General features: G+C 32.6%; 1 protein-coding gene across 3 annotated transcripts in view; it reads right to left on the reverse strand.

Moving 5' to 3' along the window:
* Window positions 1–15,105: 15,105 nt before the first annotated feature.
* LOC106461628 (E3 ubiquitin-protein ligase TRIM9-like) overlaps window positions 15,106–18,355 on the reverse strand; it is a 51,632-nt gene continuing 48,382 nt past the window's right edge. For all 3 annotated transcript variants that reach the window (XM_022388635.1, XM_022388634.1, XM_022388636.1), the window contains 2 exons: window positions 17,519–17,746; window positions 15,106–16,838 (listed from right to left, as the gene is read on the reverse strand). In XM_022388635.1, coding sequence (XP_022244343.1) covers window positions 16,537–16,838; window positions 17,519–17,746 — 530 coding nt within the window. In that variant the 3' untranslated portion in view covers window positions 15,106–16,536. The remainder of the gene's footprint in view (window positions 16,839–17,518; window positions 17,747–18,355) is intronic.

The raw sequence follows: 18,355 nt of genomic DNA on the forward strand, positions 1-18,355 counted from the left end.
ATTACCCATTTAAGCCGTCTCCAGCCATTATTAGTCTCAAAGTGGGTTCCTCGTCATCGAATTTGAATTCATCAAAGGTAGGTATTGTGCACGTATTTTGTGTTAATTACATTTGTTGTGGTATTTTAACCACGTAAACATAACCCTGAATTTAATGGTGAAACCAAGCAAAATATTTACTTATTTTTGGAATTACACTGAAATTTGTCAGAACCTGAGAGAAGGCGAGTTGGTGTTGTGAAAAACAAGTCATGAAATCGCCAAAGTTAGACATATTGATCACAGCTTGTAACGTAGATAACTGAATTTCAATAATTTATGAAAAGATACAGTTTGCAACTCTCATATCCCTTCATCTTTTGAACTGGATCTCTGCTTTAGTAACTAGATAACGGTGGAAGACATTCACGTGTATGGTGAGATGGCTGATTGGCTGTTAGATGATTGAGGCTCTTGTCAGGTACACGGTGCAATGAAGTGTTTGGCTAACATAGTTATATATGTGTATTATCTCGTAACCCTAGTGGATTAGGTTTCTGCAGGTTCTTGGGCACTGCATTATTGAAATAGAGAGGTGAGAGTATTCGCCATTCATATTTTAAGGAGCGGCACAAATACTACACGTGGATTAGAAAAAATCATGTCATGACCCGACTGTCTGTGGCATTTTGCTTTTATTCTTTGCTAACTGAACTTCTGACCTATAAGAGGCTGAGTTGCCTTGGAGTTTTTTTCTTCTTTTTTACATTTCAGACTTTTACTACAAAAAGCTCTGAGTCTTGAAAAGTGGCTATCGTGTTAATCCTGCCTTACCAGTGTGCCAATGCAAAGGAATATTTCTCTACTTTATGATGAAGACTCACTCTTGGTTCCAGTAACTTCAAGAATGTTACAACAGCCTAGTCATTTATTTTAGAGTGAATCTAAGCCTTTGTTGTGCGAGCTCAGGATACCGATTCAGGAATGTCTAAAGTATCACAGCCCAGGAAGATAACCAAACCACCGTTACCTAGTTCACTTTATCCACAACCTTAACATGGTTAGGAGAAGAGGTTCTAAAAAAGTAGATATTTTTACGTCTTAGAATGTTAACATGGTATCTGCAGTGACAAGGCTATCAGCCGTTCTTCCGGCTACGCCCTTAACCACTATCCCAGGGAAAGGTTAGCAGTGTTATAGATTTGCTGGCTCATGCTCCGGAGTGGCTACAATGATTCAGCTTCGGCTTCAGAGCAACATAACCGTATGGCTAACTAGGACAGTACTATTTCTGGTTTTGTTATGATATTATTTAGAATTAAGACAGTTCGTAGGGTTAAATGGATTTTCATCAGAAGGGACGAGGGATGTAAAATCTGATTTTAAAGTTATATATATTTATTTTTACGAACTTTTCACCTACCGTTTTCAACAAAATCAACATTGACATGAATATATTAATAGTTATTTATTACTAAATTATCTAAACAGAAAACGGTGTGAACAACATAAATCAATGAAAAATAATGAACCTTTTTATGTTAAAACTACTTTAAGATTAAGTACATAAAAGCACATTAAAAACACAATTAAATCAACATACTAATCAAACATTTATTTATAATATTTAGTGTAATCCACTATCTTTATATTTCTGTCCATCCCAATTTCAATACCTCCAATCAGGAATACGCCTGTAGTTCAGGTTTTCATGGAGTTGAGCTTTCAGTTTTTTAATTGAGCCCTTGAGTAAATTAATTAGCTTCTTATATATTTTGAATTGTTTTTATCTCAAAGAAAGGGGATATAGTAAGATATTACTTATAATATTTTACAAGTAACTTGTATTTTTTGAGTAAATTAGAGCTGAAAATAATTAAAAGGTTCTCATTATACTATACGTTTTCTAAATTCCGAAAGTGAAGGGAATAGTGTAAAAAAAAGCTAGAGTTGGATATAATGCCACAGATAGTAAAATACAGCATAACACAATTCCATATTGCCCTATAAAAAATTTCCCTTCAAAACAAATTTATAAATTGTTTAAAATACTTGGTTTATTTGTGTTGCTATTTCGTATTGTGCTAGTTGCCAGAGAAAGCAGTATAGTTAAAACTGAGCACGAATTCCTAAGCTAGTAATTAAAGTAGTACAACTTATTTATGCAAAAAAAAGGTTTAATATATTAGAACTATGAGTTAAGAAGACCTTTGTGGTATTTTTATTAACCAATTAATATAAATGAACAGCTTTTTCAACAGGTGAAATATTATTTACTTATACTGCATACTCTCCTTGCACAGTATATAAATAGTAAAAGTCCATTAAATAATTCTGGAACCACATTTGGGGAGCTTAACTTATTTCTCTTGTTAATTCAAGTTATCCAAAATATGTCACAAAAGTTAACTGGGAGAGCACGAATTAATGGAGCAGCTCCAGCACCTCAGTTCTGGCTGTAGACTCTGGAGCACTCTCAATTCCACTCTGGCTCCATGCTCTAGACACACTGATGAGTCTGGTTCCAGTACTCCCAGCTCAGCTCCGGCTCCAGAGCACAGCTCAAAAACTGGCCAGGTTCACTCCGGCTTCAGGCTCCGGAGCCATAGTACGACCCCAGAGCATCTAACTAAAGAAGACATCAAGAGATGCGCTGGCACTGCCATGTCCAGGCCTTCTTGTAGGCAGTGGTCAGGGCTTTTTGTAAGAATGAACCGTCATTGAAAACCTAACAACAAGAACCAAAGACTGACTCAAGAAAACAGATAAATCCAGCAGGTTGTAACCAAATAGGGATTCCAGAAAGCTAAAGATGTATTCCACAAGATTTCAATCGAACAGTGGAAACCCATCTCGACAGTCTTCTGGTATTTTGCTGGAGAATTATATTCTCTAAATACAAATATATATATATATATATATATGAAACTTATAAAAAGTTTTAATTTGTTTTTGATGCATTCAAACTCACAATACTTTTTTTGGTTTTATATTTCCATTGGTATTTTATAATCAGATGGACTTTGTTTTACTTTAATTTCCAGTTTCACTACGTTACACTTGAGTTTATTTGTATTAAGTTCCATATCCCTTCTTTCTTTCTAGTTGTATGGTGTTATCTCTATTTCTAAACAATAACAAATTTAAAGTTTTAATTCACATGTCTTTCACTTTATGGTTTTAAAATTGAGTTCGATAATGCTCGTTTATAAGGGTGACAGTGATTTGTAACTCTTGTTTATGTACCATGTCTAAGATTTTTTATTTTTCTTTGCGTTTAATTAGTGGTCAGTTTCATTATGTACATTTTTACATTTTCTATCTACATAAAATTCACAATTTATCATCTTTTGTTCAATTTATCGTGCTATTTCGAGTTTACCTCATAAAATATTCAGTTTGTTTCGGATCAGTCGCTCAAAGCTACTTAAGGGTTACCTACGCAAATTGTCCTTAATTTTGAACTTCACAAACTAGAAGGAAGACAGCTAGTCATCAACACTCAGTGCCAACTCAAATAGCGGGACTTGACTGTCATACATCCACGGTCTCAAAGCGCAGAGCACGATTTGGAAGTACACGAATCATGAATATGTAAAGCTTTAAATATTTCACATTTTACCCAGTTTTAAGTTTTATGAATTTTTGTTTTTCAACACGATTTACTTTGTACCTTATTTAAGATTATAGATTGCACTTTTAGCTTTGCCTATTTTATTTTAATTTTAATGCATGAATTTTCAGTTTCATGTTTAATTTTATGAAATTTTGAGCTTACTATACAATTTATGTTTGATCTTGACTTGAACTCGAATTTTAATGTTGTTCAATTAATTTTATTATATCTATCTCGAGTTTTATTTTTGTATAACTCGATTTATGGTAAATATAAATTTTTAATACCATCGTGTTTTGTTAAATTTTATTTATTTTGAGTTCATTATCCCGTGTTTTATTTTCAGTTTTGCTTTGAATCCAGTTTGTAATCACTTTTTATTTTACTTACTTTACTGGCTGTTAGAGCATTTTTATTTGACATAGGTTTTTCCTTATTTGTCCACAGTGAATATTATGGTGTCGTGACACTAAGGCTACCTTAACTAATATTCTATTTTGGCCATTTGAATGTAATTTTAAAATTTGAGTCTAATAAGGCCCTAAAGTAAGGAAAGGAGGATAATTTGTATAACTAGAAACCAATATATCTTTATTCATGTAAATCAAATTTTATTACAATGTTTCGTATATTTAACGCCCTTGTGAACAGGATGTAAATAGTCATAAACTTTCTTAGTTACACCTCAGGCTAAGGTTACCTGCCACAGTGGTCATTCAAAGCTGTAGTTACCAACAGCTCAACCGTAAATAAAATGGACGGTTCGACGGAAGAAAAGAGGAAAATTTGGAAAGTGTGCTAACGATCTAAAAAAAGTTCCTTGGCCAACTATGAGCTCTTATAATCATATTCAATTTATTTAAATGTTAGCTCCTACGCAGATAGACACATATTAAACATACCAAGTTTTAATATGTTTCAACAAAGCGGGATTTCAAACTTAATAAGTGATTTTTAATTGAAATACATATTCTTATGATATTATGCAAATTACTAACAAGATAAAAAGGTTTTTATGCCTAACAAAGGGTAAATTACGCTTGTCTGCAAGTAAAGCATTGAATAGTTATATATATGCTGCCATCTACTGGTGTATTTAGCAATTAGGAAAGTTGTATAGTTCACTGCCTATATCACACGTGCCCAACCAAAAACAAAACAGTCAAATAATAATAATGATAAAAGGGGATTTTGAAAATAAATTTTTAGAAAGAAGCAAATTTTTGTTTGGAAAAAATAGCACACGAATAAGAATTGATCAACAGGTTGTACTGAAGGAAAAATTTTCGTTTCTCTCTTCAATATATTTTTGTTTTTTTACCATGGTCCCTTTTTTTCCTTGTTTGTATTGGCGCAAAACTACACAATAAGCTATCTGCATTTTGTCTACCACAGAGAATCGAACGCCGCATTTTAGCGTTGTAAGTCAGTAAGCTTACTACTGTCGTATAGTTCGTATAAGTCGTTTCATATATATTTTCACAAAACAAAAAAATTTTATTTGGTTTTAATTGCGATTATATTTCAAGAACAAAATCGTGACTGACATAACACCTTTTCTGCCTGTATATGGATAATATTTAAAAATGACCAAAACTTTTTCGTTTAGTATTAGTTTTAACTTACTGAATAATAACACAAAAAAGTGTTAAATTTTTTCTAGCAATCAGTTATATGTGAAAATGTCGTCAAACTCTTATAACATTGGTTTGGATATGGCATAGTATCTACGAGTCATATGTGTGCAGTAGGGTCATCTACTGATACGACGAATTTTCAGGTATATATTTCATACTGGAAACTAGAGTTGGGGGCTGTAGAACATTACTTCGAATTCGTAATTGGGCCATATAGTTGACTAGAAACTATATTCACATCATGTGACAATGCGAGCTCGTGTATGTGAAAGGGTGTATCGAATTTACTGAAGCTTTAACGCATCACCGAATATATTATTTTATTCTTTTCTCATAAGATGGAGGAATAGTCGCGTTTTATAAGATTGACGTTCCCTGTACTGCTTTTAACATTTTTTTTCCATTGACGTTCGAAATCAATTTGTCTTAATTAATACTACTGCCAAGCGCTACAATTTCGTATATAACAGACTTCTGCAAATATCTGCGACAACTTTTCACAGACTCTCCACTGTCAGTAGACATCGTCTTCCCATCAAACAATGTACATTGCTGTGAACTTTAACGAGCGTCGTGATGCTAGTCATAACCTCTCTTCGTGCTGAGTGTATACATTTCGTCTTGTATACTTTATGTCAATATGATATATTTCAACAACCAAACAACCTATACTGTGTTGGAAATTCCCCATAAACTCGTGGTCGGTAACATAATGTAATCTTCAAAGTTACAGCAAACTTCCATCCTTCCGGTACAAGGTATTTTTTCGCACAGTTTTTCTCTCAAAAGGTGTTTACATTCGTGGTTTTTAATTATGTACAAAGACAACAACTTTCTGAATTATCTTGTGCAACCAATTTCTGGCGGACCAGTTTGCAACCTGTGGCATTATTAGCTACAGTTTTGTGCGTGGTGTGATTTTACTTTCTCATATTCGTGTACGTATTTCACTTGGCGGTGCTATTCGCCATATTTTGTATTTTTGTATGATAATTGCTTTCCGACTTGAAAACGACTGACACATCTGCCCTCCGTAAGACTAACCGTTACGGCAATCAAGAATTCATTGTCAGTCAAATATATGGGTCTCAAATATCCCCTCCTCCTCACCTGTAGTGACACGTCACTCATCAATATATAGGAATCGTTCTTATTAAGAATGTTGGAAAAATTGGAAACAGTGTTCCCAAACTACAACCTTAGTTACGTACCCGGTTTCTTGTCTTCTCAGTGTTTATTTTTGACTGAAACAAAAAGCGGGATCTTATTTATAACAATACAAAAATTGGAAACAGTGTTCCCAAACTACAACCTTAGTTATGTACCCGGTTTCTTATCTTCTCAGTATTTATTTTTGACTGAGGCTTAAAGAAGGATCTTATTTATAGCAAATCAAAAATTGGAAACAGTGTTCCCAAACTACAACCTTAGTTACATGCACGGTTTCTGGTCTTCTCAGTATATATTTTTGACTGATGTTCAAAGAGGGATCTTATTTATAGTAATACAAAAATTCACCACATCTTCCTCTTTAGTCGTATCTAAAATTCAAACCTCCTTTATTCATATTATTTTAAGTAACATATATATGCAAACGTTACACACTTACGTATTACTAATTTCTGTCTCCCTTTTATAATTTTTAGAAACTACCTCATCAATGTACGTGTGATATACGGGGCCTGATTTAGATCCTTTGAGGTCCGTATGGGATACTGCGATGACTGAAAACCCTTCCAAGGATGATTCAAAATAGAGGACCCCCTTCTTTGGGACTCGAGGACCTTATGCATTTGCATGGGTTACACCCTCTCTAAATCCGGCACTAGTGACTTAAAATAAATACATCCTAGTGCTTTTATTTGGGTTTACTGTGGCTCAACCTGTTTTCAAGCTATGTGCGAACCCCATTGTTAATATTGCATGACGATGTACTAAAGCTATATGGGCTACTTTTATGATTAACATTTTAATTTAATGCATGAAAGCCAAATGCGGGCTACATAATTAACATGTTAGTTTGATATACTAGAGCCGAGAGCTAGCTCCACAATTAACGCGTTAAGTGTAATATACTAAAGCTGTGGGTAAGCTTCGTTATTTACATTTTAATGGACTATTCTAAAGCCAAGGAATTTCCGTTTTAATATAAAACACCATATTCATTGACTGGCTATAAAACTGATATTTACTAGATTATTAATTATACTTCTCGTGTTTTCTCGTTATTCTTATACATACTGTTATCTGAAATTGTGAATGTAACAGGCACATAACAATAAGTAAATGAAAAACTTTACATGAGAGAATCGCTGTTTTCTTATTAAAGTTTATCTTGTACAAGGACATTACTTATATCACGAAAAACACGATCAATTTTTAGAAACAGTACAGCAAGAAAATATGATAGCCAAAAATTGAAATCTTGAAATTCACCTTACTTAGAAAGTAATACCGTGTGTGTTATACCCTCTTTATTAACTATCTAACAGTTTCGAAACGAAACTTGTAACAGCTTACAAGAGTATGTGACAAAATAAGAATAACATTTTTTTAAAAACCTGAAATACATGTGAAGACTAAAACGGTAACGTACACAATCTTCCGTAACAGTTTTACTTCTTTTCAAATTTTCAATTGATCTGTTTTGAAACATTTGTTGAGCTTCACACAAGCCTACTCGAGAATTATCTGCGCTAGCCGTCCCTAATATTTAAGTGATAGACTAGAGAGAAGGCAGCTAGTCAATGCGACCCACCGCCAACTCGCGGGCTACTCTAATCGAATAGTGGGATTTGACCGTCACTGTTATAACGCACCCATGGCCCCAAAGACCGCAGCACAATTTTTAGTGATATTTTAGTACGAACCGCGGAACCCTGAATCAACAGATCAGCATGCCAACCACTGTATTCTGTTCAAGACCTTCGTTGCCAGCAAGACTTCTTCACAGCCGTAAAACTACTTCAGAAAAAAAATAATAATAATGTAAACGTTTTAAATTAATTCTATCACATATTTCATTGACGAAAGTCGAAATCAAGGTTCACATGTTCTTGTGATTTTCTTTTGCTGTCCTTACTTGCAATCATCTCCTAGTTTTAGGCTTAGAAAGTAATACCGTACTGTTATAAGTTATACGGGTTATCATACATTGCATTCGCTTACCTTTCTAATTAGAACAACAATATACGCTAAGTGCAAGAGACTTTTAATTCAGTTTTTGTTAGTGCGAAAGTTAAATAGAAAACTAACAGAAATTATCTGTTGTATTGACATTTTCCGACAACATTACGTTAGTTGATGCAGTTATAGAGGATACAGTAAGATGGGACATAACAGTAAAATTCCATCTGGGTAAAAAGCCCGCTTGTTTATAAGCTCCTTTTTGTGGAATGTACATTTTCAGAGTTTCATGCTAACTTTTCTTAATGTGCACAGCATGTATAATCAGAAATGCAAAGTGTTGTAAGATGTTACAATATAAACAACACTGTACAGACGTCAAATACATGGTATCCAATATTCACGCTATTCGTTTCAATATTGTTGCATCAGCGAGGTCACGTGACTAGTATCACGCCACTTCTTTCTCGAAACTTCGGGAGATTACTAGATTGGGGGTAGCTTGGTATATATAAGATTGTCACAACGTGACGAGAAAATGTGTAGGTAATGAGTAATTGAACTGCAGTCAGAGAGTGTGTAATTGAGTATTGTCGAGCACAAGCACGTGAGACGTTCTAGTTTGTTATAGAGCGACTGTTGAAATTAAGTGTATTGGTAAAGTTGTATTCGGAAAGAATAAACCAGTTTTATCTAAGAAAGGACTTGTGTCGCTAAAGTTTCGTGGGAACGAATTTACGGAAAATTAAGTAACGACTGGAGGCGTAACAATATATAGTTATACTGTTTGGTAGTAATACCTTCTTCCACTATTAGGTTTCAATACATAGTTATACTGTTGGGTAGTAACACCTTCTTCCACTATTAGGTTTCAATACATAGTTATACTGTTGGGTAGTAACACCTTCTTCCACTATTAGGTTTCATAATATAGTTATACTGTTTGGTAGTAACACCTTCTTCCACTATTAAGTTTTATCGAAGGATTTGACAATGATTACTGATCATTCATCATTTACTGGAAAATAGGGCTGTTCAGGTGACGATTCATATCAAATACAGTGTCTCAATTATTAATATTAGTATCTGCCGTGAGAGTTTGATATCAGAGGTCAGTGAATGATAATTTAATGTTTATGTCAAACACAAAGCTACAGAATGGGCTGTCTGTGGTCTGCTTACCGTGGGTATCTAAACTCGATTTTTCGCACTATAAGCCTTCAGTCTTACCACTGAGCCACCGGAAGGCCATACCTTAATGACTCAATGAGCTGCAATGATTAAAACTGATCTGAACAGAAAACACAAGTCGTAGCTAGACTTTTAGGTCAACAGAGTCGTTAAAAGGGTCCGAGGCAATATCTCCGACAGGGGTATATGAGTACAGCAAGTTTGCACATCATTTTAGGCCAATTAAATGGTAGGTAGAAGAATGACAAAATAGTCTCCAATTCTAACCAAACATTATGGCGAGATAAAGCTGGAAAAGTTGTGGATTCGATTTGATTAAATCTTTCTTTATGAATACTGGAGAACAAAAAATAACACTTATCTGACAACACTATCACTACTTTGCTGAACAAGAGCTTTATCACCCAGTCTGAACATTTTTTTTTTCTATAAGTACTACAGAATCCTAAGAAATGCCAGACATAATCTTTAATTGGAAAAAAAAAATAACCAATTCTCTACAGTCTGACGAAAACTATCTATAGATAACGAATATAAACTTGTAAAAAAAACAATAAAAGCCTAGAGCTTTTGACAGGCAGACCTGTTTCAATTAGAGCCACAGGCACAATTTTTCCTTTGCCTCTGATGGAGACGGGTCTATATATCAAAGTTCTTGTTTTTTAATGTGATTTACCAACCTTTCTGACCCTACATGAATAGAGAAAATACATTATTTAAACAAGAAACAACATAGCTCCAGAGACATTTTTTATCATGAGCTTACAGAAACCTTAAACTAGTCTCAAGTTAAATAAATATCTGTCACTATTGAATATAAAACAATCTTTGTACCGTAGTTTGATTTCATATGATTTTAACAAATGTTTTCCAAAGGATTTCCTTAAGTCTGCTTATGAAAAGATAGCTTATGTTAATGGTTTTTTATTTATTTACAGAACATGCTAACTTAGGTTTAAGTTAGGTAAACACACATGCTCAAAATAGCTGCTTTTCAATATATAAAAATTCTACTGATACTGAAATCACTAAGGTAGTGACATCTATCACAAACAAAAAATATAGGATAATCTTTTGAATAATTCACATTGTTGCAAAAACACTAATCTGTGATACATCTGTAGCCAAGCACATATAGTAATAAATTCACAACCTGCTAAACACAGTTAAAACCACATTGTGACACTACTACATCTAGTTAACAGTGATAAAAACATCAACTAGCTAAACACAGTGATAAAAACCACAGATTGTTAAACACAGTGATGAAAACTGCAGATAGCTAAACATATAAAACCATAACTAGCTAAACACAGTGATAAAACTTCAATAAAAATCACAGATAATTAAACAATGATAATTAAGACCTCAAACACTGCAAATCACTAAACAATGTAATAAAACCACAGCTACTAAAACACAGTGATAAACACTACAGATGGTTAAACCAATTTATAAAACCATAACTAGCTAAACACAGTGATAAAACCTCAAAAAGATTAGAAGTGATAGAAACTGCAGATTGCTAAACATAGTGATAAAACCTCAAAATGTTAAACACAGTGATAAAAACCACAGGTAACTAAACAGTGATACGACATCAACAAGCTTAACAATGATAAAAACTGCATATTGCTAAGCATAGTAATAAAACCACAGCTAGCTAAACATGAGTGATAAAACTGCAGCTAGGTGAACAGTGATAAAACCCACAGACAGCTAAACAGTGATAAAATCACACCTAGCTAAACAAAGTGATAAAATTACAGTTAAGAAAGTGATAAAATCACAGCTAGTTATACATCACAATCAACTCATATGTAACCAGGAGTTTAGCATGGTAGTGCTAAAGCTCTGTATGCCATGCACTATCAATATTTTTGAATCTATTCCCAAAACTGTTCCATTTCCTGAATGCTATGTTAGCATGTTTTCACTCTCCCAGTCAGCCTGCTACAATTATGCAAGTTCTGTTTATATTACTTCATCATGTATGTTTATTGTAACTGTCATTGGCCGAGGTAGTAATTTACTAATAGGAAAGTTTCTTATCACTCGTAAATGTTTTCTTCTTAACATAGTTATTCAGCAAGCAGCAGGTTTAAATTGCAAAGAAGTGAGAAATTTAGTTCATATGACAGATATATAACTTGTTGGTGTATTTTATCATGTATGATTGCTCAAAATTATGCATTCATGACAATACATTTGATTTTTCTCACAACTGTATTCTACTAAGTGGTGTTAATCATTAATACATATTTTCTTGAACAACTTAGAAGCACATTGAGGTAAAAATCTTAGATTCAACTGAACAAATGTTAATTCAAGAAGAGCCAGGTTTCATTTAAAAATATATTAAAACTTTTCAAGTTCCAGTAACCTACGATTATTTTTTCCCCCATCGTGGTTGCAGCTAGTTTTCTGGTTCTCCATCAACTTGTGGAATTGCCCTATGTCCCTGCAGCTAACTAAACAGTTATAAACTAATAGCTAGTTAAAACTCACTGATAAAATAGCAGGTTTTTTTAACACCATTAAAAACACAGCTACATAAATAGTTTCAAAATAACCACTAATCAAGCAATGCAAATCTGTAATAATACTTTAAACATAGTGATAAAACAACAGGTAGCTAAATATAGTGTTAAATCCACAGCTTAATAAATGCAGTGTAATTATCACAGTGTCTAATGTGACAAAGGATAAGTTATCAATATTTGTAATTATCGTGGAACAGTATTTATTTTGCTAGAATATTTTATAGTTTATGTTATAATATATCTACTTCAACTGAACATGTTATTGATATTTGAAAGTATTGTAGTACAGTTACCAACTACTTCAATTCACCATGTTATTGATATTTGTAAGTATTGTAGTACAGTTACCAACTAATTCAACTGAACGTGTTACTTGATATTTGTAAGTATTGTAGTACAGTTACCAACTACTTCAACTGAACGTGTTATTGATATTTGTAAGTATTGTAGTACAGTTACCAACTACTTCAACTGAACGTGTTATTGATATTTGTAAGTATTGTAGTACAGTTACCAACTACTTCAACTCACCATGTTATTGATATTTGTAAGTATTGTGGTACAGTTACCAACTACTTAAACTCACCATGTTATTGATATTTGTAAGTATTGTGGTACAGTTACCAACTACTTCAACTCACCATGTTATTGATATTTGTAAGTATTGTGGTACAGTTACCAACTACTTCAACTGAACACGGTATTTATATTTGTAAATATTGTAGTACAGTTACCAACTACTTCAACTGAATATGTTATTGATATTTGTAAGTATTGTGGTACAGTTACCAACTACTTCAACTGAACATGTTATTGATATTTGTAAGTATTGTAGTACAGTTAACAATTACTTCAAATCAACATTATTGTTATTTGTATGTATTCTAACACAGATATCATCTACTTTGACTTAATATGTTATTATTATAGTATCTACTAATACATAATACAAGTTTTCAATTGTTTTTTGATCATGCAGTAACAACAGATACATTATTACTAACAACCTTACTGGTAAAATGTTTTGCAGTCAATACTGTCATATGGTCCAATGTGAATAGTGTTAGTCTAGTGAAAAAGAAAATTTAAATCAGATTTCATAAATGATAGGAACAACACTTCATGTGAAGACTAGAATTTGTGTATCAAATTATGTTTTGATTTAGTGCATGTTTATAATAATAATTCTTCAGTAATTTGAAATCTCAAATAACCTTAAACTTTTATGAAATATTACTTTAAAATGAATATTAAAACCCTGAAATGGAACTATGTAATTTTTTTTTATCATATTACACATACAAGTACTTTTGGATTGAACCCAAAGGCAACGTTCCCTCTAATTTTTTCAATCCATGTGGGGAATGAATTTTTTCATGTGCACCAGTATCAAGGCAATGTGCAGCACTTGATTGGTTGTTGTGCTGCCATGCAGCTTAGAAGGAACACTGCCCAAGAGTGATTTTTCACAATGAAAAAGTTTTTCAAAATCAAACTTTACAAACAGTGCTTTTAACTTGGTACATCTATATATGATCTGATGTGTGAAAAAAAAAGGTGCAGCCAAAAAAGAATTGACCATGCAACTTAAAGGAATGAAATCAAAATTGATAGGTACACTTATAGCATTGATGATAATTTTACAGCAAATAATCATTCATGAGCTATCCAAGCCATGTTTTTTTTTCAACTTTGGGCATGATGGTGGGTAAAACAAAATACACAGTCTAGTTAACTAATTAATGAATATTTGCTGTAAAATTCTTATCAATACCATAAGTGTAGCTACCAGTTTGGCCACTAATTTTGATTTCATTCCTTTAAGTCACATGCTCAGTTCTTTTTTTGGCCACACCTTTTTTCACACCTAAGGAGTTTTTGATTAGATATCATGACTTTTTGTCAATACATACCAACAAACCACAGCAAGTAAGTGACACTTGACAGTAACCATCGTTAGCTTTAGGATCACAATCCTATTATTTGAAACAGGCCTATACTTCATAGAACCAACCAGATTATTTAAAATACATGGTGGTAGTTTTTCCTCTCTAACAGAGTGTTAATAACTTCCTTTATAGTAATGCCATGGAATATAGATTAACAGTTTCTTGTCATCACCCCCCATGCACATCAGTATAGCTGTATCAAGCATTATTATTTACGCTAATTGCTTAAGATACCATCACGTGATGCTAAACACTCTTTAATTAGGAGAATTTTATAAAATTTAGCAAATCAGTGTTTAAAAGTTGGTAATGAATAATAACTGTCCACCCATATGATTCTTTTTAAAACTTGAGCTAGAACTGCTAATCTAGTTTGCTTGGCTTGAACAATATTTATGTATCTGCACATGGTTTCACCCTGTAGTTTTGCTGCTCTAAATCAGCCGCCTTTAATTTGAATGACAAAAAACTAAAAAAAAGTCAACTTTTACTCTTGGGTGAAGCTATAGTAAAAATTTGAGACGACAGCTCCTGTGACATCTTGCATAGGTGTGTGCAAAAATTTATGAAATTTTAGTGTTTTTTGTTGAATAACTTAGCACATGTGGCTTATATTTACAACAAATGAGACTCCTAATTGTAGGTTGTAAAGATCTATCAATGTACCAAACTTGAAAAAAACCATAAAAGTTAATTATGTTTTGCTATCAAATAAAGCTTCTGTACTTTCAGTATAAAGAAAAGAAAAAAAAAAAAAAAGGAGAAAAAAATGCAATCAAAATCGGTGATTTTATATCTCTTGTATTTCTTAATGGATTGCCTTGAAAATTGATATGTAAAGTAAGGGTCCAGTAGAGCACATACACTGAAAATATATGACAGTTTGGATGACCACAGCCTGAGCTACCTACAGTGGAAAATGGCTAAACTATCACTCCTGTTAGTAACACAGTGTGTCCTGCAGGTTGTTTTGGCTGCACAAAACACTACCATGTATCTTGATAATAGACTAAAAAAAACATATTAATCAAAACAAAGAAAAAAACTTTACATTTCATGCCAAACATTTATTTAGAAGGACATTTCAATTTGATGACAATAAAGATCTGATCAAAAACACCTTATGTGTGAAAAAAATGGTGCAAAATGTAGGTGGTAAAAAACAACAACAACAAAAAAAAAGAGGACAAAGCTAATATTTGCTATATGCACCAAGACAGATCTCCCAACAAAAAGTATTTCACTTCATACTAGCTTCAGTTCAACGGACACTGGTCTCAGGAAGCCTTCATTAAAGTTCACTGGCTTAGATGCTGATTCAGTTAAATATAGAAAATTTGAAGAATGCTTGTTAGAATGCTATTTTTAAATGAAGTTCCATTAAACTTATGCAGAACTCCCATAAAAAAAAAAAAAAGAGAAGAGAATATGGGCATAAGATTAGAAGAAAAGTCCAAAACACATGCATACTAGCAAGCAGCACCATGTCGGATTTGAAATGGGATACAAAACTACTCAGCTACTTTGAATAGGCTTTTTTTTTTATCTGCAAGACAGAACTAAAAAAAAATATATATATGTATATTCATAGTAACAAGAAAATATCACATAAGCACAAAAATCTGTCAAACCATCCAGATTCCAGCTGGATGTAAACTAAAATTCTGTACTAAAATCAACTTACTGATATGCGTCAAAAATCACCTAAACAAAGTACACTCACTAAGGGTCAGAGATTCTACTGAAATTTTCTTTAGCTCTATTAAGATAAAAAAATTTGATATCAATATTTTCATCAAATTAGTTTACAAGTTATGTCTTACCAAGGATATAAAAAATCTGATAAACACAACTTTCATCAAGTAAGATTACATCTTCCATTTACTTGACCTGAACATATTGGTAGTAAACTGTACTGTTTTAGTTTGTTTTTGCTGATATTACACCAGCATTTGTTGTGATAATATGTACTACCAATGATACAAAACATATAAGTACACCATATGCTAAAAGACTTAATACCTTTATCTATCATTACAGTTAGAGGTAACTAACTATGCTAATGAAAGCCTTAATCCAATAGGAAGAGCTGTCATGATCTTTGCTTTACTCTGAAGCCTGGAAATCCTCATACATAAAGCATTGCTGTAAACCTTAAAAAATATGGTTAATTTTCTAATCATTGGTTGTTTCCTCAAAGAAATCAGTTTTACAAACTTACCAATGAATAAATCCTCCTCATTATAATTCTGTAGCATTATTTGACAAACTAAGTGGATATTGTTGTAAATTAATCATTTCAGTTTCCTGTGAAAGTCTTCTAAATGTTTAAACAATTCTGGCAGTGATGGCTTATTAACTTTAACTAACCAATATTCCTTTTAAAACACAGTTAGCTAGTTAATATACAAGAAAGTTTTTAGTTTTGAAAGTCAAATTTCACCACCATACAAACTGTCCATATCTTGGTGGAGACACAAATTCTGGGCTTGTAACTAAGTGCTATCATATGGCTTAGTTTCTGTGGGAAGGTCCAAAGCTGTGTGGATAGTAACCTGCACATTTCTGTTGACACTGACTGCAGGAAAGAAAACACCATGAAGACCAGAAAAAGCCACGGAACCTCGACGAACATCATCTACATAGAAACTCAGTTGGTGCTTGTCTAAATCCAGAAGAACACCTACCACAGATCCAGTATTTACTCCTCCTTCAGTCCTGTTGTCATGGTGATCAGCATGAAGAAACCATGACCTCTGGTGGTCAATGTACATACTCCAACCCTTATCATCTTTACCTAAAAAAGAAGTTGTGACATAATGTGTAGAGAGTCAACATAAACTTTAAAAGAGTTAAGAAGTTTGTTATAAGAATGTAAACACGAAATAACTATAACTTAGCTGATCTTCTGATCCTTAATCTTTATTCATATTATCCCTTTCCTTAATTTAAGATTTTGTGCAACATAAAATTATTGCATACTCTACACTTACAACAGCATCTCATTGACTTTCATACAATATGTTGAATAATTAAAAAATTTGAACAATTCAAAAATACATGCATCTAAAGAGTTAGTGAAAAATTAAAACTATATTTGAAAAATGATATTCATTACCAAATGAAATTTTTTTTGTATACAATTATAAAGTGTATGTTGAGTGGATTCACAAATGCATCTCTCCTCTACAATTTCACTGCCTAAAAGATATTATACTAAAGCATACACATAATAAATTTTTTTTATATTCAACTTTAGATTTAGCTACCTTAATCTTTAGCTCACAGAAAAAAAGCAATAATTATCAAAAACTCCACAGTTAAGTTCTTTTTGTCAGATTTCAGAAACTTTAAATTGAAATAATTTTTAGTGAATGTGATAAAATTGCAATTAGGTTCCATTCAATTCTATAATACATGGTATGTAGTATTTAGTATAGAAAATGCTATGAATGCTTCTCCGTTAGCTCAGCTTACCTAGCATCAAATCTTTAGCCACATCAAATCGAGCTATTCCAAAAGCAGGATCAGTATTATTTCCAAGTCTGTCCATGGTAAACTCCCAGTAGTGAACACCACGAGAAAACCCAATATTTCCTAGAACCACCCTGTGTTCATAGCTATCACATGTTACCGTATGGTTTTCATTGGTCAATAATACAATGTCTGGATGAGACGACATGGGATCAAGAGTAAACCAGGCAACTGTGAACAGAGGTTTTTACTAACTGTAAATATTTCAAATTTAACAAAAAAACTGAAGCTTACTTTATAAAGCTTGATATTCACCATCAACAACTACTGACACTGCAGTAAAACTTATGCCACACTTGGGCTATTAGAGCTAATTTATACACCACCAAACATATAAATAATGTTGAAAAATAAAATCATTTTTCCCACCAAAACAAAACAAATTCACTACAACAACCTTTAATTTTGAAATTTTATATATTTATTTTTTAGGAAATTTTCTGCTTTCGAAAAATAAAAGTACTTTCAAGGTGAAACCATTTCATACATCAAATGATCTGTGGATTCAGATGCTTGGTTTTGAGTACAAGAATAAAAACACAAGTACCAAAAATTCCCAATTTTAACAGAGCACAAATTAAAACGTTACTGCCATATGAAAGGCATCAGATACAGTACCATAAATTGTTGGGTTGGGTTTCTATAACATAAAAGTCTGTGACAGTGCAATGTCTTGTCTCTCTTTGTTTGCTAAGTTATGTTGTAACTTGTTCAAATATCATAATATTACTTTTATCTTATTTTCAATTTTTATATATATATATATATATATATATATAT

This window comes from Limulus polyphemus, unplaced genomic scaffold (assembly GCF_000517525.1).
Source record: "Limulus polyphemus unplaced genomic scaffold, Limulus_polyphemus-2.1.2 Scaffold1001, whole genome shotgun sequence".
Classification (NCBI taxonomy): Eukaryota; Metazoa; Arthropoda; class Merostomata; order Xiphosura; family Limulidae; genus Limulus; species Limulus polyphemus.